Source organism: Corylus avellana, chromosome 7 (genome assembly GCF_965113065.1).
Source record: "Corylus avellana chromosome 7, dhCorAvel1.hap1.2, whole genome shotgun sequence".
In the NCBI taxonomy this organism is placed as follows: Eukaryota; Viridiplantae; Streptophyta; class Magnoliopsida; order Fagales; family Betulaceae; genus Corylus; species Corylus avellana.
Window position 1 is genome coordinate 25,778,346 of NC_142496.1, and position 25,993 is coordinate 25,804,338.

General features: G+C 37.5%; 4 protein-coding genes and 1 pseudogene across 4 annotated transcripts; 3 read left to right on the forward strand and 2 right to left on the reverse strand.

The window, feature by feature from the left end:
* Window positions 1-307: 307 nt before the first annotated feature.
* On the reverse strand, window positions 308-11,104 carry GTA2 (global transcription factor group A2). Its single transcript, XM_059597229.2, has 22 exons — window positions 10,651-11,104; window positions 6,945-7,183; window positions 6,668-6,814; window positions 6,380-6,538; window positions 6,217-6,300; window positions 6,006-6,076; window positions 5,543-5,900; window positions 5,259-5,414; window positions 5,048-5,145; window positions 4,870-4,918; window positions 4,640-4,792; window positions 4,419-4,562; window positions 4,100-4,193; window positions 3,835-3,993; window positions 3,706-3,754; window positions 3,534-3,628; window positions 3,265-3,343; window positions 2,766-2,820; window positions 2,549-2,666; window positions 2,298-2,441; window positions 919-1,019; window positions 308-656 (listed from the first exon to the last, which is right to left on the reverse strand). The coding sequence occupies exons 1-22, from the start codon at window positions 10,979-10,981 to the stop codon at window positions 411-413; spliced, it is 3,129 nt and encodes a 1,042-aa protein (XP_059453212.2). The 5' UTR covers window positions 10,982-11,104; the 3' UTR covers window positions 308-410.
* Window positions 11,105-14,407: 3,303 nt separating this feature from the next.
* On the forward strand, window positions 14,408-18,830 carry LOC132185802 (Exostosin family protein). Its single transcript, XM_059599595.2, has 8 exons — window positions 14,408-14,788; window positions 14,927-15,073; window positions 15,159-15,223; window positions 15,997-16,066; window positions 17,228-17,446; window positions 18,073-18,216; window positions 18,299-18,434; window positions 18,513-18,830. The coding sequence occupies exons 1-8, from the start codon at window positions 14,426-14,428 to the stop codon at window positions 18,740-18,742; spliced, it is 1,374 nt and encodes a 457-aa protein (XP_059455578.2). The 5' UTR covers window positions 14,408-14,425; the 3' UTR covers window positions 18,743-18,830.
* A 588-nt stretch (window positions 18,831-19,418) lies between these two features.
* On the forward strand, window positions 19,419-21,633 carry LOC132185837 (thylakoid lumenal protein (Mog1/PsbP/DUF1795-like photosystem II reaction center PsbP family protein)). The gene is made up of 5 exons (XM_059599633.2): window positions 19,419-19,930; window positions 20,506-20,609; window positions 20,700-20,811; window positions 21,019-21,246; window positions 21,327-21,633. The coding sequence occupies exons 1-5, from the start codon at window positions 19,609-19,611 to the stop codon at window positions 21,389-21,391; spliced, it is 831 nt and encodes a 276-aa protein (XP_059455616.1). The 5' UTR covers window positions 19,419-19,608; the 3' UTR covers window positions 21,392-21,633.
* Window positions 21,634-21,721: 88 nt separating this feature from the next.
* LOC132185836 (Pentatricopeptide repeat (PPR-like) superfamily protein) lies at window positions 21,722-23,468 on the reverse strand. The gene has a single exon (XM_059599632.2). The coding sequence runs from the start codon at window positions 23,258-23,260 to the stop codon at window positions 21,938-21,940; it is 1,323 nt and encodes a 440-aa protein (XP_059455615.2). The 5' UTR covers window positions 23,261-23,468; the 3' UTR covers window positions 21,722-21,937.
* A 524-nt stretch (window positions 23,469-23,992) lies between these two features.
* On the forward strand, window positions 23,993-25,944 carry LOC132184561 (pentatricopeptide repeat-containing protein At3g29230 pseudogene; annotated as a pseudogene).
* The last annotated feature ends 49 nt before the right edge of the window (window positions 25,945-25,993 follow it).

Sequence of the window (25,993 nt, forward strand, 5' to 3'; positions counted from 1 at the left end):
GATTATTGATTTTTGATATAATGATATTTTAAAAAGCACATTAATTTTGGGATAATACAAAAATGATACAAGTTTTTCTTCTAGCATTACTCTAGTACATGGCAGTACTTACATTAACTCATTCGGATCCATAATTCTTCCCTCCCAATTTAAAGCAAAATAACCACTCTGTTCATTTTCTATTGGGTCACAAGTCCTCAAAACTTCAATGAGAAGTTTGATGTACTAGTCCAGTATACCAAGGGTGATATCTAATATTTAAAAAAAAAAAAAAAAAATTAGCAGGCCACATCCCATCACTTCAACATATTGCAAGCGCACACAGATTTTCAGATTAATGAGTCCCTCTAAAGCTTTTTCCATATAACTAACAATGACAATACATTTTCTTTTCCTCACTACCATGTCAATCATGGTTGTGCTAATTTTGCCAAAAGAACCAAGTCCAAAATCTTAACATCAAGAGTGTCATCTACCTTTACAATTCCATCACTGCCGTCCACACCAATCAACTTGCCAGTGGCACCACGTAGCACACCTGCCATGATCTTGATCTTGTCATTTTTCCTTGGTCCCACGATCTCCATCTCATTAGGAAGGGCTGTAATTGTGTCACCATTCCCACTTGACCCAAGAACTACCCGACAGGAACCATCCTGGAAGATGTAACATCAACATTATTAACACATTATTACCCCTATTTACACTAACAAATTTCAACTTTTTGGCTACATCGATCACCAAAATCAAACGCAGAAAATTGTAAAACCCCTTGTGATGGCAATTCAGTTAACATGTTAAAAACGAAAAGTATTTAGTTTGTTCTTGAATCACACCAAAAAGTTGCTTTACCCCTGAAACCCCAAGATTGCCAGACTTCCATACGAGAAATAATTACAAGTATCTAAGAAGACATACCGGAAGCACCTCCCGAACAATTCCGACAACAGATTCCTCTCCAGACCTGCGCACATTAACCAATATGTCTGGCACGAAATATGGTCCTTCACTGTCCCCACCTGCAAAAAGTCCAATGAAAAGTTACGTGGACATTCACCAAAATAAAACTAAAAACTGTTGGCTAATTCTACTTGAGACATTTTGGAGTTCATTGGCCAAAAAGAAAGGATCAATCTTGCAGCCAACTCCTAGTACTTTGGCAGTGTTTTTCTCTAAGAATTTTATTCTGGGAGAACTTTCCTGCTTGGTAACTGTCCTTGAGAACAGTTTTTATCCTTCACAAAAATTATTTTACCAGCAAAAAGCATGTTTGACAACATCAACAGTTCTTGAGAGCAAAAAATTATTCCCAAACAGTTCTTGAGAACAAATTAGCACAGCAATAAAAACACACCACCATTTTGATGTTACTGAGAACAGAGAACAGGGATAACACAGAAATTTGAAAAAAAAAAAAAAAAAAAAAATTGCTGTAGACTAGTTTAAGTGCACAGTGTTGCACAGTATCCAGTCTGAACATGAAATCCTACCAACAGCATGCATTGGGTTTTCTGTTCATTCACAGCTGCCACCTCTCTCTCTCTCGACCAACCACATTGGCAATTGAGTAAAGCATCATGAGGCAGGCAATTCTTGGGCCACGCCACCCCTAGGGGTGGCCCCAAGAGGGATCACTACACAAGTGAGGTTTTGAACTTTCAATTTACACTGAAGTGCTTATTGTGGCTTGACTTGCCACTTGAACTCTCCGTCATTGGGGATGCAAAGGTGTTTCTTTACGTTTGGGAATGTAACAATGCAACCACTTATTTCAGAGAAATTTTACAGGTATTAATAGTAATTTATGTATATGAAGAAATAAATAAATAAAATAGCATCTTAACTAACACAAATTTTCTATTTTTTCTGCTCTGAAAATAGTTTTTAGTTAGTTTATCGAACACATCTTCAAGAAAAGAAAACCAGTTTTTGCTTTTGCTTTTTTCAAAATATATTTCCAAATGAGCCCTTAAATTGTGCTTGATTGTTTTAAGAACTTTTCAACATCTCAGAAAATATATTCCTCTAAAATAGGACAAAAATCCTTGGTTTTATTCCAGAAAACATTTTTCTAGAAGCACAAATGCATACTTTTGGTGATTGATGTGCTTTGAAATATTCAGGAAGCAAAAATGTTAGAAATGGACGGTATTAATGCTTTCATGCCTTTCTAAATGATAGTTTCCAGTAGGTGCTACCAAACCCCTCTTACCTTTTGTTACTTGGCCAACCAAAAAAAATCCAACTATCAATATGATTCTAAGCTAGCAAAGGGAAAAATCTGCAAATCATCAAACCTATAACAGGAGACATAGCATCCAGACCACCAGTTCCTGGCGTCATGGGCTGCCCTCCAGGAGTGCCAGGAAGATAGGAAACAGAATTTGGTGTCATGGGCTGTCCACCGGGAGTTGAAGGCAAGTAAGGGCTAGGAGCATTGGCTGCAACAGGGACATAAATTGCGTTACTCTAAGCAAGATTACAGCAAATCAAACACTACAATATTTCTGCACATGTGGCACTGTGTTTAAATAACGCAAAGGAGTACCATAGGCAGAACTACTATCCCTTGGCGTTCCAGCTTCACTATAATTGCCACCGGGAGTATTTGCCCAACCAGAACCAGGAGTTGGAGCTTCATAAGCACGGGAAGGAGGACTTCCTGCCTGGAGGAAAGAAAAAAGACAACATAATTACTTTCAATAAAAAGAATGAAAAAAAAAAAAAAAAAAAAAATTCTCAACAGTCGGACTGAATTTATTGACCTGATACTGTGGGCTGGTTCCCCAAGAGCCAGGGTTTCCATCTTCCCAATTATCCCTAATTTGTCAACATCACAATTTCAAAGATCAGTCATCACTCATAATACACAGTGTTCTCTTGAACGTCCAAATCTAACTAGATAAAATCATTCTTATACAGTCAAAGAAGAAAGGCAGCTTCCACCCAAAAGAAAGAAGAGAGAAAAGGGGGAGCAACAAATAATTGAGAGCCACTTATAAGTGGGGAGATTTAAGTTTATGTCATTTCTTAAGTACTTTTGGATATTTAAACCATAAAATCTTAAAAGCTCACTTGTCAATTCTAATACAAGCTCATGACGATTCAAACTTCCACCCTCAATAGAGAAAAAAAAAAAAAAAAAAGGAAAAGAACTAATGCAAATTACGATCCTAAAAACCCAAGACTCTATTCTTCAAGGTTCTTATTGCATGTTGATGCCCTCTCAACTCTCTAATTCAAAGAAGCAACTTCGTGACAAACCTTGGTGGACTCATTGGTGTATAAGGATTCCACGCTCGATCACGCATAGGTGTCCTCATGCCATCATGAATGGGTGTTGCTGCAGAAATTGGCAGAAAAAATGAATTCTTAAAAATTAAAATTAAAAAAAAGAGTTCATATGACCTTGGCCAGAAAGGGGAAAGGAAATTCAAATAGCAAACTGCATTTAATTTGTTAAAGCATAGCTGAGTTGCTAACTTGTCCATGTTTCTAGAAGAAGCAATACCACAAGACTGAAAATAACAAACCTCCAGGATCTCTCATAGGCGTCATATATGGATGAAGCGGAGTTCGAGAAGGATGCATGGGAGTCTCACTCCCAATACCATACCGAGGCGCATCACTGCTAAAACATACATATAGTTCAAATTTGTGAATTATGAAACAACTGAAGCAGTTAAAAGCAAAAATGATATTTACCGATATGGGGTAGAAACAACCACGTTATCAGAAATAGAATTGCGATCAACTGCACAAACAACAGCAGTTATAACCCGCAGGGAACTAGAGTAGCCAATAATGCAAAAGATTTTCCCAGAACAGACTTGCCTGTAACAACCTTCATCTGTGACTCTAGCTCAACACGAACTGTTGCGCCTTTAACTTCAATAACACGTCCACGATAACCTTTGTAGGGACCGAGGCGGATTTTAACTGTGGTACCAACTAAGCCATCATGCCCCCTTCCACCTCTATGCCTTCCACCAGCTGAATAGAAGTAAGAGGTTTATAACAAAACTATTTGTAGTTCAAGAATAATTTTTAGAAAGCCCAATGACCATGCAAAAGAGAGCCTTGAACATTAGAAACATACAGTCAATTGGAGGGCCTCCTCGAGAAAATCTCTTCGGAGACTGCGGAATACGAGGTGGAGTTTTAAGATTGGCAAGTCTTGAGTACGAATCACCCTAAAAATGATACAAGAGAAACAAAGAGGATGCTTTATTGATAAGTCAAAATTAAAACAAAAAAAATAGGATGCTTTCTATTCTTTTTTCTTTACTTATCAAAAAAACAAAAAAAAAAAAAACTGACCAAAAAAGTGATAGAGGAAAATAGAAGAGAATGCAATAAAAATTACTATATCTATCAACAAAAAAATAAATCTACAAATAGGAAAACAAACTACTCACATTTCTATCACCATTGGCACGCGATCCTCCCACAATAATGCAACAATGGGCTTTAGCACAAATAAAGCCTGCATGCTCAAGGTGATGGCGATCATAGATGAACAAGACTCCTCTGTATATATGTTCTACAGGGCCTTGTTTCCCCTAACATGACAGGAGTAATTAGATAAGTATTACAAACCCTACTAACAACATTAATCAAAGCTATAATATGGTCTCACCTTGCACGGACCCTCAATGATCCTCACAACGTCTTTTGCTGACACCGTGTTCTTATACCGATCTTGCACACTGATTTTCTTGTCAATCTTGCATTTGATTTCTCTCAACTTAACGAGAGCAATCTCAGGTCTGTCAGGAACTCCCTTAAGAACCTAAATAACAAAGTCATAAACATGAGCATCCTAAAGTGCGTGTTGAACATTTGAACATTCTATCAAAGATTACTCACCTGAAATGCTTCACTTTCTACTCGAATAACTACACCAAAACTCAAATTACTGCACCAAAATTAATAAACAAGTTTTAAGTGATTCCTGAACAGATGAGGACATCTACTCATGTGTAACAAGATCAATTAAATGAAAAGAAAACATTTAAATGATTCCTGAACAGATGAAAATTCTTACTCCAGTAGCACAAGATCATGAAGCTCATAATCTCCAATTCTGGTAACGCCAGAAGTTACCTCGGAGCTCTCCACGACATCATCAGCAAATACACGGATCTGAACACAAATGGATAGTTCTATTATATTTGCAAGACAGATCCAACTAAAAGGCTAATCATGAAGAAGTCCAGAATGTTGCCCTCATGGTACCTCGAAAGAGTATCACTTACATGTTCTTTGGTTGTATCAGATAATATTATGAGCACATGCTGCTCGACCTTAACAACCATACCAGTTGCACCTTCCTGTGTACCAGACACAACCTTCACATGATTCCCAGGCTCAAAGTACTTGCAAAGCTCTTTTTCATTTACAGCAAGAGTTGCCTGCACAACATACCATCCATTAAAAGGTAAAGAGATTGATAATGAGCATATATTAGCAGGCACATTTTGTACAACTTCTTTGGATGGGAAATCAGAAAAGAATTTGTAGCAATTGAGTTATTTCTTACAGGAAGGTCCTTCATTTCTGGTCTGATGTGAACATTCTCTTCCTCAACTTTCTCAACCCATCCTTTCAAGTTTTTGAGGTCTCCCTTCACAACAATTACTGCATCGCCCTTCAAAAAATGCCCTTTCTTTCTATTCGCAAATAATGTAGACAAACTGGCCATATCGCTATCTCCATTCTCACCAGGTTGCCGAAATTTTTCAAGTTCATCAAAAGTAGGTTTTATATTCTGAGAGCTAATTGATTTCATTGATACTGTTTTGTACAAGAAACCATCTTTAAACAACATGCCACCAATATTCTCAAAGTAATCGCCGGTCATTGGATCTCGTCTGCGCTCTACACGAATGTGCAGTTCTCTGAGAACATAAAGCATATCGTAATGAGCCCAATTGAACGAGATGTTATACCATAACATACATTATGTACAGACTACATTGCAACAGAAACAATAAAATCATTACCTAGCTTCATCAACATTCATAAAACGTGGAGGAGGAACAAATGCTTTCTTCTTCACAACTTCTCTACCCTCCTGTATTATAAATAAATTATCCAGTTAGTACCAGGATACATCAACAACCTAATGCAGTCCCTATAAAAACAATTAATTAATCAAAGGTTGATATTCGTACTGATCAAATGGCAAAACAATCTCAGAAAGATGTGAATTACCAATTTGTTTGCAAGAGCCTGTAAGTCAATTCTTGGAATTAATTTCACTGTAACCCTCTGCCTCACATTATCTACATCCACCACCTATGGAAAAGAAAGCTTGAAGGTCAGACAAAAGATCCAGAGAAAAATATATCATTGGGTGAAACGTTATAATCCATACCTTTGCAAGGTCCCCTTTATAAGTCCCAATCTTCATTCTGACCCAAGTGTCCCTAGAAAGGTCAATTGCTTTGCTTTCAACTGAAAGAACATCAGTCATTTCTCTAATAGGGACAAGCATTACTTTCTGTGAGAATATACTGCGTAGTCCTTTGCAAGCCTGAAGTATAAGCAAAGAAATATCACTTCAAATCTCAATCATTAAATAAATAGGTTAAACCAATTAAAGCATAATGCTATTCAGTCTCACATGTTAACACAAATTATCCATACATCAAACATAAACTACCTCCTTCACATGGGCTTCTTTGTCTGCTTCAACGTATATGTAGTTTTTAAGATGATCAAGTGCAACAGCCGACCTGATTTGTAACTCAGGTCCTTTATCAATATACTTCTGCATTAGGCAGACGACCGCTTCTCGCTCGCGACCAATCTAATGTACATAAATACAGGAATTTAATAAGCATTTTCTCCCCCAAAGAATAGGGGAACAAATAGGAAAGTAATTTTTTTTCTTTCTGAAAAACAAAAACCAAGTGCTTGTGGAAAAGACATGATCATACCGCACATTTGACCATCCATAACTTTGGATCCCTAACAGACGGCAAAAGAGCTTGCTGCTCCACATCCGTGGTCTCGTCATCAAATTCTGGCTGAGCACTCCTTGCATATCTAGCCTGAATCCTCCTCTCCAGAGCCTCAACATCTTCTTGTTCATCCTCTCGCGGCAGCAGTGGGCGACGATGAATCCTTCTACCAACATCGTCATCAGGCAGATCCGCTCCACCATCAACAATAAAATCTGCATGTTCAACTTGTTGTTCATTACTGCAAAAAAATTTTAAAAGGAAGTTTCGGGGGCCATTGCTTCCCAAGCATGTATGTAGTTCGGTCTCTTGTTATGTATCCCATTCACTGGTCTATACTAAATCCCGCATTTTATTTTAATCTTGCACTAAGTATATAGCTGCACCCACCCACCCCACCCCTACAAAAAACTACACTTATTCCCAATATAGCTCTCCTACGTTTGCTTCTTTTCATTATTACTAAACTTTATAACCCCCACCCCCCCCCCCCCCCCCAAAAAAAAAAAAAAAGGAAAGAACTGAGATTCTAGTTCCAACCCTGTACATAACACATCCACTATGAATAATATAAATGTCATTCAAATCAGAGCATTGATTTTGCTTGCCATTCATTTCACCTAAAAACAGATCATTGGGTTTTTTTTTTTTTTTTTTTTTTTAATTTAGCTGTTCATTAGTTTAGCAACTAAGTTACACTAAATATTTTGCAGTTAAGTATTGTAGTTCTCATTATTTAACAATTTATATTTTGCAGTTTAGTAGTGTAGTTCTCATTAATTAACATTTTAGTTATAAGGTATTATGGTCGTCAAATATTCAAAAATAAAGATCTTGCATGGTAGGATGCCCATGTAGCATTATGATTCTGAGAGTGCAATTGGCATTGGGATTTTAAACCAAATTGCAAAAAAATGGATCCTTTGGGATTGCCTTTTTAAAAAATACCGATTCGAAATTGTAGAAAATTTGCATTTTCTAATCGCATGCAAGGGGGTGCTTTTTTGAAAACACACAATTTTAAAGGCAAACTGGGATTTTAAAGGTCAAGCTGCAATTTTGTCAAACGCTAAACTCCAAACGGACCCTGAGTTTAAATGCATTTAGCACTATTAACAACACTAGTCTTTAGACAGAAAAAATGTTGGGGAACTTCAATTCCAGCAGGAATCCACAAACGTTAACATTAAAATAGAAGAAAATCCTAGGATATTTTGCCAAAAGAGAAAGCACAAGAAAACTAAGTTCTAGATTCCGCTGTCAAATTAGGCTATTCATACAGTTCTATATTGACAAAAAGTCATCCTCAACACCTTTGAGTTTAATACAGCAAGAAAGGTGGTTGGTGATGAATCTAAGGGCCCCTAAAAGGGTCTTATAGGTGTTAGGTTTGGGGGAATTATAAATATAAGATGCTGGAAAAGTTGGTAAGACAACATACAATTCTTGGAATCAGGGTCTTATAGGTGCTAGGTTAGGTGAGTATTGCAATCAGAAGCTTTGGTTTGAAACCACAGTAAGACGACATACCATTTTTCGAACAGTTTGGTTTTAAAACCAACAAGTTTGATTCAATAGGATCCTAGAAATGATGCTAACCTCAGACAGCCTTATCAACCTTGAATCAACTGTCTTATGTAAGAAAGTTTATCAGCCACTTGCTGGGGGTTTTGAAAGGGCTACATGTGTTTGACCGTGGGGATTATGAAAATGAGATGTTGTAAGTCCTTACCGAAGAAAAATAAGGGTTTTAAACTGCATGCAGTTTTATATATATAATTAACTGCATCTACTAGTATTTACATAAAAAAATCAAAAACTACCTGATAGATCAACTAACTTAAAGATCAGGAGAAGATATCTAGGGCTACTAGATCCTCGGGACATTGTACAAAGTGCGCCCCCCCCCCCCCCCCCCCCCCCCAAACACACACACACTAGAAATATCTAGCACTTTAAAAGTAAAAAAATACAAACTTTGGGACCAGCTTGACTAATGCACATGAACCCACATGTTAAGAACCCCAATTTGTCAAAACAGAAAATCACATAAAGACCTTTCACCCTCTTGTCCATGGCTGCATTCACATTCAGGAAGGAAAAAACAACTATAACCTCTTCATTTGTAGGAGAGGACAATTTGGTAGTCCTCAAATGGATGGAAGATGATTCCGCCCTGCTAGATGTGGTGTATCTAGAGCGACAGAAATGAGCAAAATTTTGAAGATAGTGAGAGGACAATGGTGGAATTAAAAGCCTTTGTCTTCAATACCCTATACCAATGGATGGCTGCCTATGATTTTTGTTATAAGTAATAACCGGTCTTATTAAAAGATGGATGCCTATGATGGTTTTCATATTTCTAGTTTTCATGACTTTTTTTTTAATCTTTTATCTTTTTTCTGGTTAGGTGTTTTTTTGTTATACTTCTTGTCTACTTGGGTACGCCCTTTTGTGTTTTAATGAATTTTGATTACTTATAAAAAAAAAATAAAAAAAAAACTAAAACGAAAATTGTTACTTCCTAAAATTGTGGAAGCACCTTATTCATCAAAAGGGGAAAAAAAATGCAGAAGCACCTTGATAATGTTTTACCTAACCCCAATGAAGCAACTGCTTGGGACCCAAAACATTCAAGTTCAGCATGCACGGGTGGTAAAAGCAATTATATTATAGATAAGCAGTACATTATTTCCTTCTCTTATGGAATTACAGTAGATATGCTCTTTTGAAATTTTATCGAAGTTGTTTAACATCAGTGTGAAAAGACCACTAAAACCAGAAAAAGATAGGCATCTCCATATGAAAAGAATATGTATGCATGTGTTTTTGTGCATACATATTCAATTAAAACTAAAACCTAAACTAGCATATGCAATATTCTATGCACTCTTTATATTGGCATGATTGAAATCCAGTATATGCAAACAATATTTATGTCTCAGGACTGAAACTAAACCAACTATGGAGACATTTGAAATTAGAATAGTGGTCAATCACACAATTCAATGACAACCTACAGATGTTAAGTCACCACAATTTTCCAACATAATTTGACAACCCATAGTCAGTTGATTGGCATATCAAACATTTAAAATGTAATAATACTCTATGTTTTGACCAAATTTGGGAACCTTTAAATACCTATTGTCATTGACTGGCTACATTGTTGACCACCAAGTGTTCAGAACAACATGATCAATTATAGAAGATTACGAGCTAGGAACTTGATGGTTTCCGTATGTTGCAATGGCCACATTCCTGGTGACCATTTCTTGTGCAGACCACTTCCTTAGAGCTTTACCATATATCTTGAAATTAAATTCCAACAACTATGTTCAAAGAAAAACATGAACGTGACATTTAAGAGCACCTCTCATCTAACCCCAATTTCATCCACAAAGAATCAAATTCCGAGTCACAACCTGACAAGTCCCAAATCCCAATATTTCATCAACACACGCACTCCCATTCAAGAAACTCTCCAAGATTCAGCTCCCTCAAGTCAATTAACTCATCCACCGTCATATTCCCCCAATCAATTACAATTTACCAGGAACATCCTCATCCCCAAATCAAAGAAAACCTAATCCAATTACTAAAAAACCTTGATGCTATCAATTCGAAATCCTAATTTAAAGCCAAACAACTAGAGAAAAGAGAAATTAGATATGAAACGTACCGTCCTCAGCATCCTCCTCTTCCTCATCCTCATCACTGTCCACCTGCGCCTCGATATCCAAGAACTGGGACCCGAGGCGCCTCTTAGGCCGGTGCTTCCTGCCCCCGCCTCCGCCACCGTAATCATCATCGTCGTCGTCCTCCTCTTCCTCCTCCTCGTCGTCCTCCTCCGCCAAGTCATCGATGAAGTTCGATCGCCGCCGCTTCCGGCTTGCCATTCCTCTCTCTTCCTCTTCCTCCTCCTCCTCCTCCTCTTCTTCATCGTAGGCCTGCTCCTGGTCCTCCTCGGGCTCCAGGTCCTCGTCCTCCTCGTCTCCTCGACGTCGCGGCATCGCTCTCTCTGTCCCTCGCTCACACTGTGTGGGTTCTGAGAGTGGAAACCCTAGGAAATAATAATGGTCAATAAGGGTTAAGGAGGAGTGTGAGAGTTTTTTTGATCTGTGACACAGGGTGGGCGTTTGAGAACCGCGATGATATACATTGGGGCTGGGTATATATTGGTTTTTGTGGGGGTAGTACTGGTATTTGAATTCTAGTATTCTGATTTAACCGCCTTTCAGAGTTTTTTTTTACGATGTGCGACAAAGACAAGAAGGCGGGCGGGATCACGACGGGTTTCAACGCTGTCGTTTAATCCTGTCACTATGAAACGGCAGGACGTTGCACACATATGAAATTCATATTGTTTGAAAGATAAACATTTTGATCAAGAAAGCCCATACAACCGATCAAGAAGCTACTGAGTACCCTTTTGTAATATTGAGTATTTGTTTGGCAACATTTTTAAATACTCATTTCGTTTTTCGAATACTCAACAGATTTTTAAGAAAATCTACACTAAATATAAGAAAGAGAATTAATGATAAACATACAAGAAACTAAATATATTATAATACAGAAAATATTATAAAACAAATGCATTTTGAAAGTTGTTTATTATTATTATTATTGTTTAATCAATGATTGTGGAGTAATGGTATGAACCATCTTGTTATCCTCTTTTTATCTTCTTAAAGCTGATGTAGCATTTAAAAGTACAATTAAATTTTAGATAAATCATACTTAAATGTTGATTAAATTGTAATTTTAAATCATATATTAGCTTTAAGAGAATAAAAATATAGTCCTTAACATTACTCAAGATTGTGCGGTCCAAGGCGAAGTCGGCGACCCAGGTGCAACATGGGAGGAAATTGAGGAATAGTCCCCAAACTGTTAAAATATTCCCAACAAATATTTTGTTCTTTTGTTTTTAAATATTTTCAATATATATATATATATATATATATATATATTCCCTCCAATTTTTTTTTGGTGTTTTGCCCACCTCAAACCTGAAATTAAAATTTCAGTAAACCAAAAGCACGATTTCTATTAATTGACAGACCTATCTTCCTATTAAATTGTTAAACTTCAAACCCAAATATATATATATATATTTTGTTAGAAGATACAGAAAATATATTATATTTTTTGTATATTCCATAACTAAGTTGATATTAAATATTTTTTATTTATGAGTTGATTGTAATCATATATTGAGATTGTAATCAAATCAATGAGATTTTATTACTATACTTGTATTTAGACATTACCCTATAAATATAAACTTTTGTATTGTAAACAAATAAAGTTAATAAGCACAATGTAGCCCTTAAGGGTATTTCGAGTGGTAGATGTAGATGTGTTAACACTGAACCACCCGTAAGATCCTTGTATTATTTTTTCTATATTGCTTCCGCTATTATTTCCGCATCATCAATATTTCCACACACACACACATCAACTCCGACCCTTTAATTTTGTATTGGAGTTCATAGTTCATGTCAAAAATTGCGTGTCATGTTCGGATCATGTCGAAACTTTAAATATGAATATAAAACTATATAGGTCAACTTTAACCCGACTTATTTCATTAAACGGGTTAGACTCCTCAATCCTAACCCTTTAATTTTATGTTGGTTTTGTGGGTGGTGTCAAAAATTGTCAATCATAAATTATTATCACTTTCTTTTCTTTTCTTTTCTTTTTTTAAACATTATTTATGTGAGAAAAAAAAAGGTTGAGGATGCACATAGAAAACAGCTATATATAATATCACATTTTACTCCTCTGTCCCTTCCACCTGTTATCCACTCTTCTTCTTTCTCCTAATGGGCCTACATTAACCACGCAAGTGTTAAATCTCTACCATCTTTTAGCGCAGATTTTGCTAAAGCAATGGTGAAAACGGGTAACATTGGCGTCAAGACAGGAACAAAAGGAGAGATTAGGCGAGTTTGCAGCACTGTTAATTAAGTTAATTAATCTCTCCTTTCGTTCCTTTCTTGTCGACGCCGCCAAAGCCAATGTTACCCATTTTCACTATTTCTCTAGCAAAATTTGCCTTAAATGAGGATGAAGATGTGTATTAAAGTCTAATTCTCTGCATTACCTTTATCATGTATCTATTTTTTACTTTCCAAAAATCTTTGCTTTTTTTTTTAAAGAAATTTTTTGCTTCCCACCTAAAATTTTAATTTTGCCATGTGGGTATCCGTGACTATATGTCGATTAACAAGGAACAGGATTCTCCAATCAAAAAATGGACTGGAGAATATCCAGTTTGGACATCTGTTAAAAAGATTTTGAGGCCATAAAGGGAAATGTTATGTGTTTTTTCTAGTGTTTTATTAATGTCCTCCCAACTATAATGTGTCTTTTAAAATTATTGTTAAATTTAACATTATCATTATTGACCTTTAATCTATTGGTGATTTTAAAAGTCACATCACAGTTGAGAGGACATTATGAGAACATTAGAAGAACACCTACCATTTTCTGGCCATAAATATGATATATGTCCCATTAATAAAAAAATAAAAATAAATTATAAAAAATGTTGGATTCAGCCACCCCAGACCTGGCCAAAGTCACCCCATAGCCCTTGGGGTGGCCCAAACGATTTATTTATTTAGTTTTTAGTTTGGGTTTAGGGGGTGGCCGGCCATTGGGGTTGCTCTCAAGCCAGTCCCAGCTAAAATGGGGTGGTCCGGCCACCCTCTATGGGCAAGATGGGGTGGTCAGCCACTCCTTATCATTTTATTATTATTATTATTATTTTGTTGTGGAACAAGTGTCCTTTAGGATTTTTAAGAAAAAATTTCAACCATAAATTAGATATTCTCCGATCCATAATAGACTGAAAATGATCCTATTCCGATTAAAAGCCTGCCACAATTAAAAACTAGCCAAGGAAAAATTAATGAAAAAAAAAAGATACATCATACATGGACGGGAACAACATGTTTTCCCCGCCACTGGAACTGAAGGCTATTTTGACAACTAATGGCGTGTAAAAGGACAACCGTTCACTTGAATTTCGTATGTTTTGCATGCTCTTGTTCATCATAATCATTACTATTATTTGAAGACAGTACTACTGTGAGGTTTATGGGTGACTCCAACTGGTTCAATCGCCGATTTGAACGGTTGATAATATAACATTTATTATAATTAGATCAAATAAGAACACAATATATATATATATATATATATATATATATATATAATTCTTTTAATATTTTTTAATTAATATTAAAAAATATTTTTAATATTAATTTAATTAATAATTTTTAAAATATTTTGTTAATTTAATTTAATTTAATTAATATTTTTTAAAAAACTTATTCTTTTTGGAAACGACGTCGTTCCTTGTGTCAGTTCATCCACCTTCACTCATCAGCTTCATATAGCGCGCACAAAGCCTCGCCAGTAAATTAAGAGACACCACAGGAATGGGAAGCATAGGCAACAAAGGCAGACCATTGGCGTCGCACCAGGCCCCTCTCTGCACACGCACCCATCAGATCGGATCCCTCCTCCTAGTCGTTACCACCTTCTTCATCACACGCCTCCTCGACGGCTCCTCCCCCCCCTGCCCTTACATCTCCGCCAATCTCATCCCGACACCGCAGAGCCACGTCGGTCTCACCCCCGGTGGTTCCCTCTCATGGCCCGAGCGAGGCTACGGGTCCCACCTCTCCCTCAAAATCTACGTCTACGACGAGGACGAGATCGACGGTCTCAAGCCGCTTATGTACGGCCGGGACGGCCGGATCACCGCCGAGGCTTGCTCGAAGGGCCAATGGGGCACTCAGGTAATTAGTCGAAGTGTTAATTGGCTTCTGGGTTTGGTTTAGTTGCTGAGACAAGTACACTGAGAAAATTAAATTTAATTAAATTCAAATAATTGAAACTCAGATGAGTAATTTCCTTTGGAAATGTTAATTATGTAGGTTAAAATACACAAGCTGCTTCTGAAGTCGAGGTACAGGACGAGAAAGAAAGAGGAAGCGGACCTGTTCTTTGTGCCGGCGTACGTTAAATGTGTTCGGATGATGGGTGGTCTTAATGATGAAGAGATTAACCAGACCTATGTGAAGGTAGAATCTTACACTTGCATTTCTTGTTTCGTTGCTTCTATATTTTCTATAAGCATACCTATTTTATGGTCGGTTTTGTTTTCAGGTCATAAGTCAAATGCCGTATTTCAGGCGGTCTGGAGGCCGTGATCACATTTTTGTTTTTCCGAGGTAAAATTGTTTGGTTCCAAGTTTTTTCTTTCTTTGTGAAAAGGTATGTCGTTGTAAGCTATATTGATAAAATGGTTGAATGGAAAAAGAGTCATTGTAGATTTGTTGTATATTCTGTATTTCCTTTTAGTTAGAATTACCAATTGAAGTATTTATTTCAACCCTTTTGTTGCATTTTTAATTCTTTAATTGCTTTGTTTTGTTTCTTGTTTTCATTTTCTTAGCCAGCAAGCTGGGTGAATAATGAAACTGAATCTATAAAACAATTATTATGCGGAAGAGATATATTTTTGAGTTTGCACAGATGTTTCATTTGTACTATTGAAAATATACTTTAGATTCTTTTTTCTTTTAGTGCATACAAAAAAATGATAAATATTTTAAAAATAAAGTCTGAGAGAAAAATAACCGAGTGCTGGAAAATTAGGTACTTCTCAATTTGATATCTGAAATTAATCTTGCATGGTTATATTCTAAAGGATTTTTTTCCCCTTTGCTGCTTCTTATCACTGGTGTCGGTTGAGTGGAAAATTTTTTGGAACCAGCACAATGGTAGATTTTGGTAGAGGATCTGCAAGAACTTAATATAATAGGTGGATTGTTGTTGTAATTTGCCTTGTGACTGAATGAACTCTATTCGCATGAGTGCATGATGGTTTACTTATTTATTTATCCACAGCGACTTATGTTTGTTTTTCTCTATTTGATTTTTACGTATTTGGGAAAAGTTTCCTGTAACTAATGTTAATGAGCTTGCTTTCACTCAATCGCAGTGGTATTGGAGCTCACTTATTTAGATCATGGGCAACTTTCATAAATCGTTCCATTATTTTGACCCCCGAGGTACCACGCTTACTTCCCATGTGAGATTCATTTAACATATGCATTTAGTACTTTTGAATGGTTAAAAAATACCCAAGTATTGCAAAGCATTTAGTGCTCTTGTATAGCAGCACATAAAGTGTATGTAGTATGATCCTCAAATCACAAACAACTCAGAAAAAGAGAAATGTATAAGATGGATAATAAGAGCAAAATTTTGTGCTAGAATTATTCATATGTTCTTGGTCTAGAATCAATGTTAGTGTCAATAAGAGTTATATGTTTAAAATCATGTTACTGATTTTATTTTGCCATAACTGAAATTTAAAGTTTCAGAATTTTTTTGTTAGCAAATGTCTTTCAGTTATTTCTCTATATTTTTTAAAGTTGAGTTAGCTCTGGGACTTCTGTTCGTGCTTAACCGATAGACTATGTAATCTTCAACCATCCTTTGTGCTGGACCAGGGGGGAAAAAAAGTATCCTTTGTGCTGTGTGATAGTAGACTATAGTTAAATGCCTTCTATAGATTTTTATTGCATTTTAACTGAATTATAATTTTCATAATTATCCTACAGCAAATATCTTTGGACATTTTCTCTTAATTTTCAAACACGTGTCAGCTCTGGATTTAGAGTGGATGATTTGTATTAGAACCCTGTTAGTGCTGGAGGCGATGAGCTGATTGGGAGGCCCTTTAAGCAAGTTCGGGTTTGGCATTTGAGCCATCCTTATAATTGTATGAATACCATTGGTATGACAGAAGAGCCTATGGAGTTACTGCTCTGTCAAAGTTCTGATCTATTAGGCTGTTTAAAACAGCAGACTGAAGTCCTGGCATGAAATTTTTATGATTGGTTTTTTTTTTTCTTTGTATGGTAAGCTTCCATGATGGGTATAGTTGTCAAGGTTTTCTTGGAAAGTACCTTAGTGTGTCAGATTTCAACCAAATTTTGAGTGCTTTTATTCACTCGTACTATTTAGTAGGTGGTACGTAAGACATTGGCTGGCCCATGTCCATAAATTATGAACCTGCGTCTTGGATGCCTTGGGAGGTTCTGCTACCAGATTTGGTGGTTTTTGGAATGAGTTCTCTTTATGGCTATTGGGGTATTGGCTCCAATTCTATTCTATTACAACCTTTTTGTTTGACTTGAAGAATGTTTATTAATGTGCTAGTGCAGGGGGATCGGACTGATAAGAAAGACACAAGTTCTTTTAATACGTGGAAAGATATTATAATTCCTGGCAATGTTGATGATAGAATGACTAAAACTGGGGCTACCCTCGTCCAGCCTTTGCCTCTATCAAAGCGGAGGTATTTGGCAAACTACTTAGGTCGTGCGCAAGGAAAGGTTGGCCGTCTTCAGTTGATAAAGCTTTCCAAGCAATTTCCAGACAAGGTATGCATCTTCTTTGAGTTCTTGATCACTCTAAATAAAGTTATCTGGTTCGTTCAATTTTATGGTGGTAACCTAGATTTGGCTGTGGTCCTGTGGATAGGGTATGGTATAGGGTTCTGCATCTTTGGTTGTTTGCTTCATGAATTTTTTTTGCCAAACAAAGCTGGGGAAAACCTATTTGTAGCATTGCCTAATAATCGTTGCTCTTGAGTAGTTGGAAGTTCAAAAAGGCATAGAGATTATACCTACTGCAATATAAGTGGTCCTTGGATATGTGTCTAGTGTTTAGATTTAAGATTTTCAGTTTAATTCATTATATTGGATGATGTCATCGACTTTAATTTGTAATTGAATTGCCTATAATGTGTAATGAGCTTTACATATTTTTTGGTTGGGCAACATATCCTTTTTGTGTCTTTCTCTCATCTTGTTAATATATTCTACTGTCAAGCAGAGTTACTCTCTGGTATTGGATTCATTTGCTTGATATATAATCTTAAAAATGTAGTATCAGCCGTGGGGAGTATTCTCTCTGAAATGCTAAATTATGAATACTTTTAATATTTGCTTTTTTTTTTTTTTATTTTAAGATATATAGAAAGTATGCATATTGATTCTGTAAACAGTTGGAATCTCCAGATCTGAAGTTCAGTGGCCCTGACAAATTGGGAAGGATAGAGTATTTCGAACACCTTCGCAATGCCAAGTTCTGCCTTGCTCCTCGTGGGGAGTCATCTTGGTCTCTTCGATCTTACGAGTCTTACTTTGTGGTCTCTTTCTCTCACTCTCTCTCTGTTTGTACACACACTTACAGTGGGCCAGTTTAAATAATGTGTTTGTTATGCTAAACAGGAGTGTGTCCCAGTGATATTATCGGATCAAGTAGAATTGCCTTTCCAGAATGTCATTGACTACAGCCAGATATCAATAAAATGGCCATCCACTCAGATTGGTCCCCAACTTTTGGACTACCTAGAATCTATACCAGGTCAAATTCAACACTCTTATACATCTTGCTTTGCTTACCCTTAAACATGTAATAGCCAAGTTTTGGGTTTCTTTTCAGATGAAGATATAGAAAGGATGATTGCCCGTGGTAGACAACTGAGATGCCTATTGGTTTATGCCCCTGAAGGAGAGTCATGTTCAGCACTGCATGGAATTATGTGGGAACTTCAGAGGAAAGTTAGGGAATTTCACCAGTCAGCCGAGACGTTTTGGCTGCACAATGGATCTATTGTAAATAGAAACTTGGTTGAATTTTCCAACTGGAAACTTCCCATGCTTTTGCCTTGATCATGGTTGGAGATCCCTTTGCTTGCCTGTATCATTTCTTTTCACAAAGCTATACCTCATTTTATTCATTGTAGTAGTTATAGTTTTATGCCTTTCTCCAAGTGCCCATGATTTTCTCATGTTGAGCAATTCCTCTCTCTCTCTCTCTCTCTCTCTCCACCCCCCCCCCCCCCCCCCCCCAAAAAAAAAAAAAAAAAAAAAATTTCCCCTTCTTCTTCAATCTGTTTCACAGGTGGATTATCTAACCTCTAAAGAAAGAAATTGTCAATGATAAGTGCTGTAGCCCACGTTCAATTCTTTACTGTTTCTTGTCCCCCCACACATGGTTACTCACTAATATTCGAAAACGGGCAAGCCTCCTCAAGAGCATGTTGTGGCTATGTTAGACATCTTGCAAATTGTTTTTTTAATTTGTGGGTTGTTTTCGGGGTTTGGGCATTTTTAATAAACTCTCGCACAAACATCTCAAAATACCTATAACATTTTCAAGGGAAGAAAACAAAAATTACAGAGAGATAAAAACCGGGAAAAATCTCTCAGAACCATATATAGTAAAACCCACAATTCAAGAGCCAAAAAAGGAAACGATTTTTTTTTTTTTTTTTTTTAATATGAAAAACATCAGACCACTGTACTCCAAGAGCTCACATAAAATGCCAGAAGGACATCTCCCAGAAATCTGCCACGCGTCAGGCTAAAAATGATGATCTTTTCATCAGAAGAATCCAGGTTGTGAACAATTTCGATACCACGTCCACACAACCAACCCCAGACACCGTGAGAACCTCAACTTCTTCCCACCAAGTTTCAATTTACTAAGTACTTGAATTTTCCAACTGAAGGTCTTCAACTAAGGTTTGGAGAATATGGGAACAACCTTATTTACTAGTTGTAGCTTTTCTTGGAGATTCCACCGGCAGATAATTCCTTCTAATCATTTGCTTGCTCAGTCTTCACTGGAAAGTGGGATTTCTAGAGCAAAAGTTACGGCTGATTCAGGAGAGAGCGGATTGGTTGGTGGAGAAATTGAGAAATGCTCTGGGTTGATGAAGAGGAGGTCAATTCTGGTTTCTGGGGTTTCTTTGATCTCGTCAGCAGTTTTGGGTTCTCCAAGAGAGGGGTTGGCTGTGGTAAAACAAGGTCTTCTAGCTGGGAGGATACCTGGTCTATCTGAACCAGATGAACAAGGTTGGTTTTCGTAGTTTTTCATATTGTTTCTCTTCACTTGCATTCTAATTGCCCTGTCTTTGTAATAATTGTCTAGTTTCTGCATTATGGAAGATTTTCTGATGAGTGTTAAAATAATTGCTCCTTTATAGTTATGTCTTACATCCATGGAAAAAAAACACTTTCTTTTTGCCCTTCAATACACAACTTGGAAGAGAGGCTAGACATTATTTTGTGTTTCCATTTTCTGGGAGTATCTTGATATAGCCACAGATTATTGCTGTGACTACTTATCAGAAAAAGGGAAAAGAAATTAAAAATAAAATATAAAACTAAACAATTACCCAGTATAACCTGATCGTTTAGACATTAATATATTGTACATTAAGCTTCGATTCTGTCTAGGATCATGCAATCACACACTCCCCACATAGATTTCATTTTCTGAGACTTTCGCATAGAGCCCAAAATCGTGTATGGAAGGCTGTATAGAATGCCTCTCCTGGAACTTCAAATTTCACACGTTTTTGTTTTTGCTTTTTGGTTTTTGTTTATTGGTATGGTCGATTTCAATAGGAAAACATATGCTCAGACAGGTTGGAGGACATACCGCAGGCCAGATGAGAAGTCTGGAGGGCATGGTGTTGGATGGAGTCCTATCATCCCCTACGCATTTTCTGTCCCTCAGGACTGGGAAGAGGTGATAATATACAACCCAAACATGTTTGAACTGCATATTGAAGTTGTTTTATTTCAAACAACTCTCCCTCTCATTACATCTGTCTACCAGGTTCCAGTATCAATAGCAGATCTAGGTGGCACAGAAATTGATTTGAGATTTGGTAGCTCTAAGGAAGGACGTCTATCTGTAATTGTCGCACCGGTTCTCAGATTTGCAGATGGTTAGTTCCCCAAAAATTTCTTGTTTTCTAGTAGGCATTCTGCAGGTGGATGAGTGCCCTGTGTTGCTTGTGTGCTTTATGAACTCTGACTAATTGTGCAATCTTCACATGATCTTAGCTCTCCGGCAACAATTTCAATGTTCTCTCTTGGTTAAAGAAGTTTGATATTTACATCTTTGTCATTTTTTTTTTGTAAAATATGTATAGATCTTGGTGATAATGCTACAATTGAACGAATTGGACCTCCAGAAAAAGTGATTAATGCATTTGGACCAGAAGTGATTGGGGAAAATGTAGAAGGGAAGGTTATAAGTATGAATGTAGCAGAACACTTGGGGAGAACGTATTACCAGTTTGAATTAGAGCCACCTCACGCTCTTATCACAGCAACTGCAGCCGGAAATCGCCTCTACTTGTTTAATGTAACTGCAAGTGGTATGGATATTTTGATCCTACTTTGACATGCTTCACAATAAGCTAAAGCAAAGTATTCATATGTTCTTTTACTTTTGCAGGTCTTCAGTGGAAAAGGCACTACAACGATTTGAAAAGGATAGCAGAGTCCTTTCGTGTTATATAATTGAAATATTTCATGAGATGAAATGCAATAAAACCATTGTTCAAGTTTCTGCAGTGTGGTTTACAACAATATAGGAAAAAGAAAAAGGTCAAAATCAACAGAGAGCCAAGTGTTTTGGTGGAAACTCTCGAGTTCAACTTGATATTGTATATCTTTGGTACATGTGGAATTGCTATTAAAAGCTCTCTTGCAGTAACCTGGCAGTGTTTTGAAGTATAAAAGTATGTTTTGAAAGGCCAGCCTTCTAGCTCTGAATATGACCAAATCTTCAAGGCTCACCTCCTTTGCAATTAAACTTTTTGATGATCATTAAACTTGACAGACAGCTAGTGAAAACCTCTCTGCATGGCGAATCTTGGTTCGCGGGGGGAGATCTCCCCGATGAGACCTAAAGTAGTACGTGTAAATGACCAAAGTTTCTTCTTCCAGTGGCAAATTGGCCTTGGCTTAATGCTCAACAGGTCATTTACCCATTCTTGTGGGTGCAAGTTCACTTAAAGGCCCTGATATAACATGTGGTTAACAATCTAGTGTCGACACAACGCTTTATCTAGTCATTACGGAACTGCAGCCCGGTACCTTTTGTAACCCTTGATTAACCATGAACATCCTCATCCTTTCAGCCTTCTCCCAGCTGTCTGAAGCAGCATAAATATGTGACAGAAGAACGTAGAGCGAATCGTTAGCAGTGACCATGTTCAAATTTCGTGTGCCCTCTTTCACAATCTCTTCTGTCATCTCCATGTCCAGATGAACCCGACAGGCTCCCAGCATAGCTGTCCAAACTGTGTCATTGGGTTTCATTGGCATTCTCTTGATCAAATCATAAGCTTCTTTCAATCTCCCCACTCGCCCCAAAAGGTCAACTAAGCACCCATAGTGCTTGATACTTGCTTGCAACCCATACTTCTCCATCTTGGAGAATATTTCTATACCTTCATTCACAAACCCTCCATGTGCACATGCTGAGAGAACAGAAAGAAAGGTTATATCATCAGGCACTTTGTTTGAATTTTCCATTCTGCCAAAAAACTCAAGAGCCTCTTTGCATTGTCCATGAGTAGCATAACCTGAGATCATAGCATTCCAACAGGTAGTGCTCTTGTCAGAAATCCTTTCAAATACCAACCTCGCAACGGCTAAATCCCCACATTTTGCATACATGTCGACCAATCCATTTAAAACGAACACATTGAACCTTAACCCCTTGCGATGTATCATACAGTGTATTTCTTTACCAGCATCCAATAGCCCCACCTGAGAACAAGCAGATAGAACACTCACACTAGAGACTTCATCAGGCTCAAATCCTTCAGCTAGCATTTCACGAAATGCTTCCAGGGCTTCCTCACAAAATCCATTCTGCGCATACCCGGATATCAATGAATTCCAATTCACGAGATTCCGGACTGGAATTTGGTCAAAAATGGCCTTGGCCTCCTTGACATCACCCTTCTTGCAGTACCCAGAAATCATCGATGACCAAGCAAAGAAATTCCGCTGTGGCATCTCTTCAAAAAACTCCCTTGCAGCCTCCATCTCCCCATTGCCGGTGTACCCATCAACCATCACAGTCCAAGTGACCACATTCCTCAACTCTAGAGGAACCCTGTTGAACAATTGCCTGGCAGTAATGGTATCTCCACCCTTTGCAAACCCACCAATCATTTCAATCCAAGTCACCCCATTTCGTACCGACATCTTTTCAAACAAAATAGACGCGGATCTTGTATCTTTATTCCTCAAGTACCCCCCGATCATAGCATTCAATGTCACAACATTTCTCTCAGGCATATAATCAAACAATTTACGCGAATCAACGACATTGCCACACTTAGCATACATATCAACCAATGAGGTCCCAACCATTACCTCACAATCCACCCCGCCCTTAATCGACTCGGCGTGCACTGCTTGTCCGAAATTGATGAAGGAAAGAGAAGCACAAGCCTTAAAAACCAAAGGGCCTACTACAGCCAAACAGTAAAGTCCTTTACGACGAACTTGGGTGTAGAGAAGAAGGGCTTCTTTTGGAGATCCTTGAGAGATGTGATTCCTAATGAGGTAATACCAATTTGAGAGATTCTGATGCTTGTTTATTTGGGGTTTTGATTGAGGGTTTTGGAACGAAGTTATTATCATTTCAATTCAAAGTCTCATTTGCTTTGCACTTCCAACTGTTCATTCGAACGAACCCTTTAACTTTAAGCTGTAAATATTTAACAAATTAATTATAAAAAAAAAAGAAAAATTACACTTTAACCTTTTTGGTGCGATTTTCAATTCGATCATTTTAATTTTTGCAATGCACACTCCAAACTTGCAAATTTTTTTTCAATTCGACCAATATCATCACAAAATTTTCACATTACCCATAATTTTTTTACTTTTTTTATTTTTTATAAAAAAATTTTGAGAGTGCAAAAATAACCAGATGGCCCAAAGGGTAGCTACAGCCAACCCGAATATTTTTTTTATAAAAAATAAAAATAATAAATTATGTGCAATATGAAAATTTTGGAAAGAATTGAAAAAGAAGCTAAAGACCGAATATTTAAATATATTAACCCTATGAAGTAACTAGAATAACGGTCTTTTTGAATGGCCGATACCCAGAAAGCAATGGACCTGAGAATGCTGAGACTCTTGCAAAACTGTAAAACTATGAGAGAACTGAAGCAAACCCACCTTCAGGTTCTCATGAATGGCCTTAGCGGTAGCGATTTGGTACTACCTAAGCTTATTGCTCTTGCCTCGGAGCTTGTTTCCCTTGACTACGCGGTTCGTGTATTTCGAAATTCTCAGCACCCAAATGTGATTTCCTATAATACTATGATCAAATGCTTTATTCGAAAGACCCATCAAGGCGCATTGCGTATTTACCATCAAATGAAGGCGTTCACGATTGCACCGAATAGTTTCACCTTTACGTTTCTTTTGAGGTGTTTGGAGCCGTTTGAAGCTCTAGAAGATGGTAGAGCGGTTCATGGTGATATTGTGAAGCTAGGATTTGGTTCAAGTGTCTTTGTTCAGAATACCCTTTTGGATTTCTATGCCAAATGTGGTCGGAATTTGGATTTGGCTCGTCGGGTGTTTGAGGAAATGCATGAGAGAGATGTTGTTTCATGGAATTCAATGATTGGTGCGTTCTTGGCTCATGGGGCGATAGAATATGCTATTGGATTGTTTGATTCAATGCCTGAGAGGAACATTGTGACATGGAATTCTGTTGTTTCTGGGCTTTCTAAGGCCAGAAGTATGGAATTGGCTCATTCAGTCTTTGATAGGATGCCTGAAAAAAATGAGGTTTCCTGGAATTTGATGATTTCCGGCTATGTACGGTTGGGTGATGTCGAATCTGCACAGTGTATTTTTGATCAGATGTCAGAAAGAACTGTAGTTTCTTGGACGGCTATGATATCCGGGTACACTATGAATGGTGATCTAGAATCTGCAAGAAACATTTTTTGTCAGATGCCAGTTAAGAATACTGTCTCTTGGAACGCTATGATTGCTGGTTATGTACATAATCATGATTTTGATCAAGCTCTTAATGTGTTTCATCAGATGTTAATTGATGGTAAGTGCAGGCCTGATCAGACAACTTTGGTCAGTATACTCTCGGCCTGTTCTCACTTGGGGTCTCTTGAACATGGGAAATGGATTGATTCTTATATTAAGAGAAACAAGTTTGAATTGTCTCTTTCTTTAGGAAATGCTCTGATAGACGTCTTTGCAAAGTGTGGAGATGTACAAAACGCAAAAGCAGTTTTTGATAAGATGGCTAAAAGATGTGTTATTACATGGACAACAATGATTTCAGGTCTAGCTGTTAATGGTCAGTGTAAAGAAGCACTAGCTCTCTTCGATAGGATGCATGAAGAAAGAATTAAGCCAGATGATGTCCTTTTCATTGCTGTTCTGTCAGCTTGCACTCATGGAGGGTTGGTGGAAGAAGGAAGAAGGGTATTTGACCGGATGGTTCAGGAGTTTGACATGGTACCCCGAATTGAGCATTATGGTTGCGTGGTTGATCTTCTGGGCCGTGCAGGGAGGTTGGAAGAAGCAGTAAGATTCATTGAAGGCATGCATTTGGAGCCAAATGCTGTCATTTGGGCCACTCTACTAGGTTCGTGTAAGATTCATGGGAACAGGGGTATGTTAGAGTCTGTAACCAGAAAGATTATGGAGCTGGAACCTTCAAATCCTAGCTATCTAATGCTAATTTCGAATTTGAGCGCATCAATTGGACAGTGGAGAGATGCTTTGATCTCTCGGGTAGCAATGAGACAGCAAGGCATGGAAAAAGTTCCTGGTTGTAGCTCAATCCAAGTAGGGGATAAGGTCCATGAGTTTCTAGCCAAGGATACAAGCCATGAGCAAAGAAAGGAAATCTATTGGGTTTTAAATTGTTTAAATGGACACTTGAAAGCAGTACTTGATGGATCACAGGAAAATCTCATGGTTCATTGCACTAAGAACAGTCGCTTCCCTGTGGATGGTTTGGATAGTATGCGCTATGAGAAAGCTGAGAATTAAGCATGTTATCTTCCGCTAGAATAAAATCAACAAAGTGGAAATCTAAAGTCACCCAAAGACCAT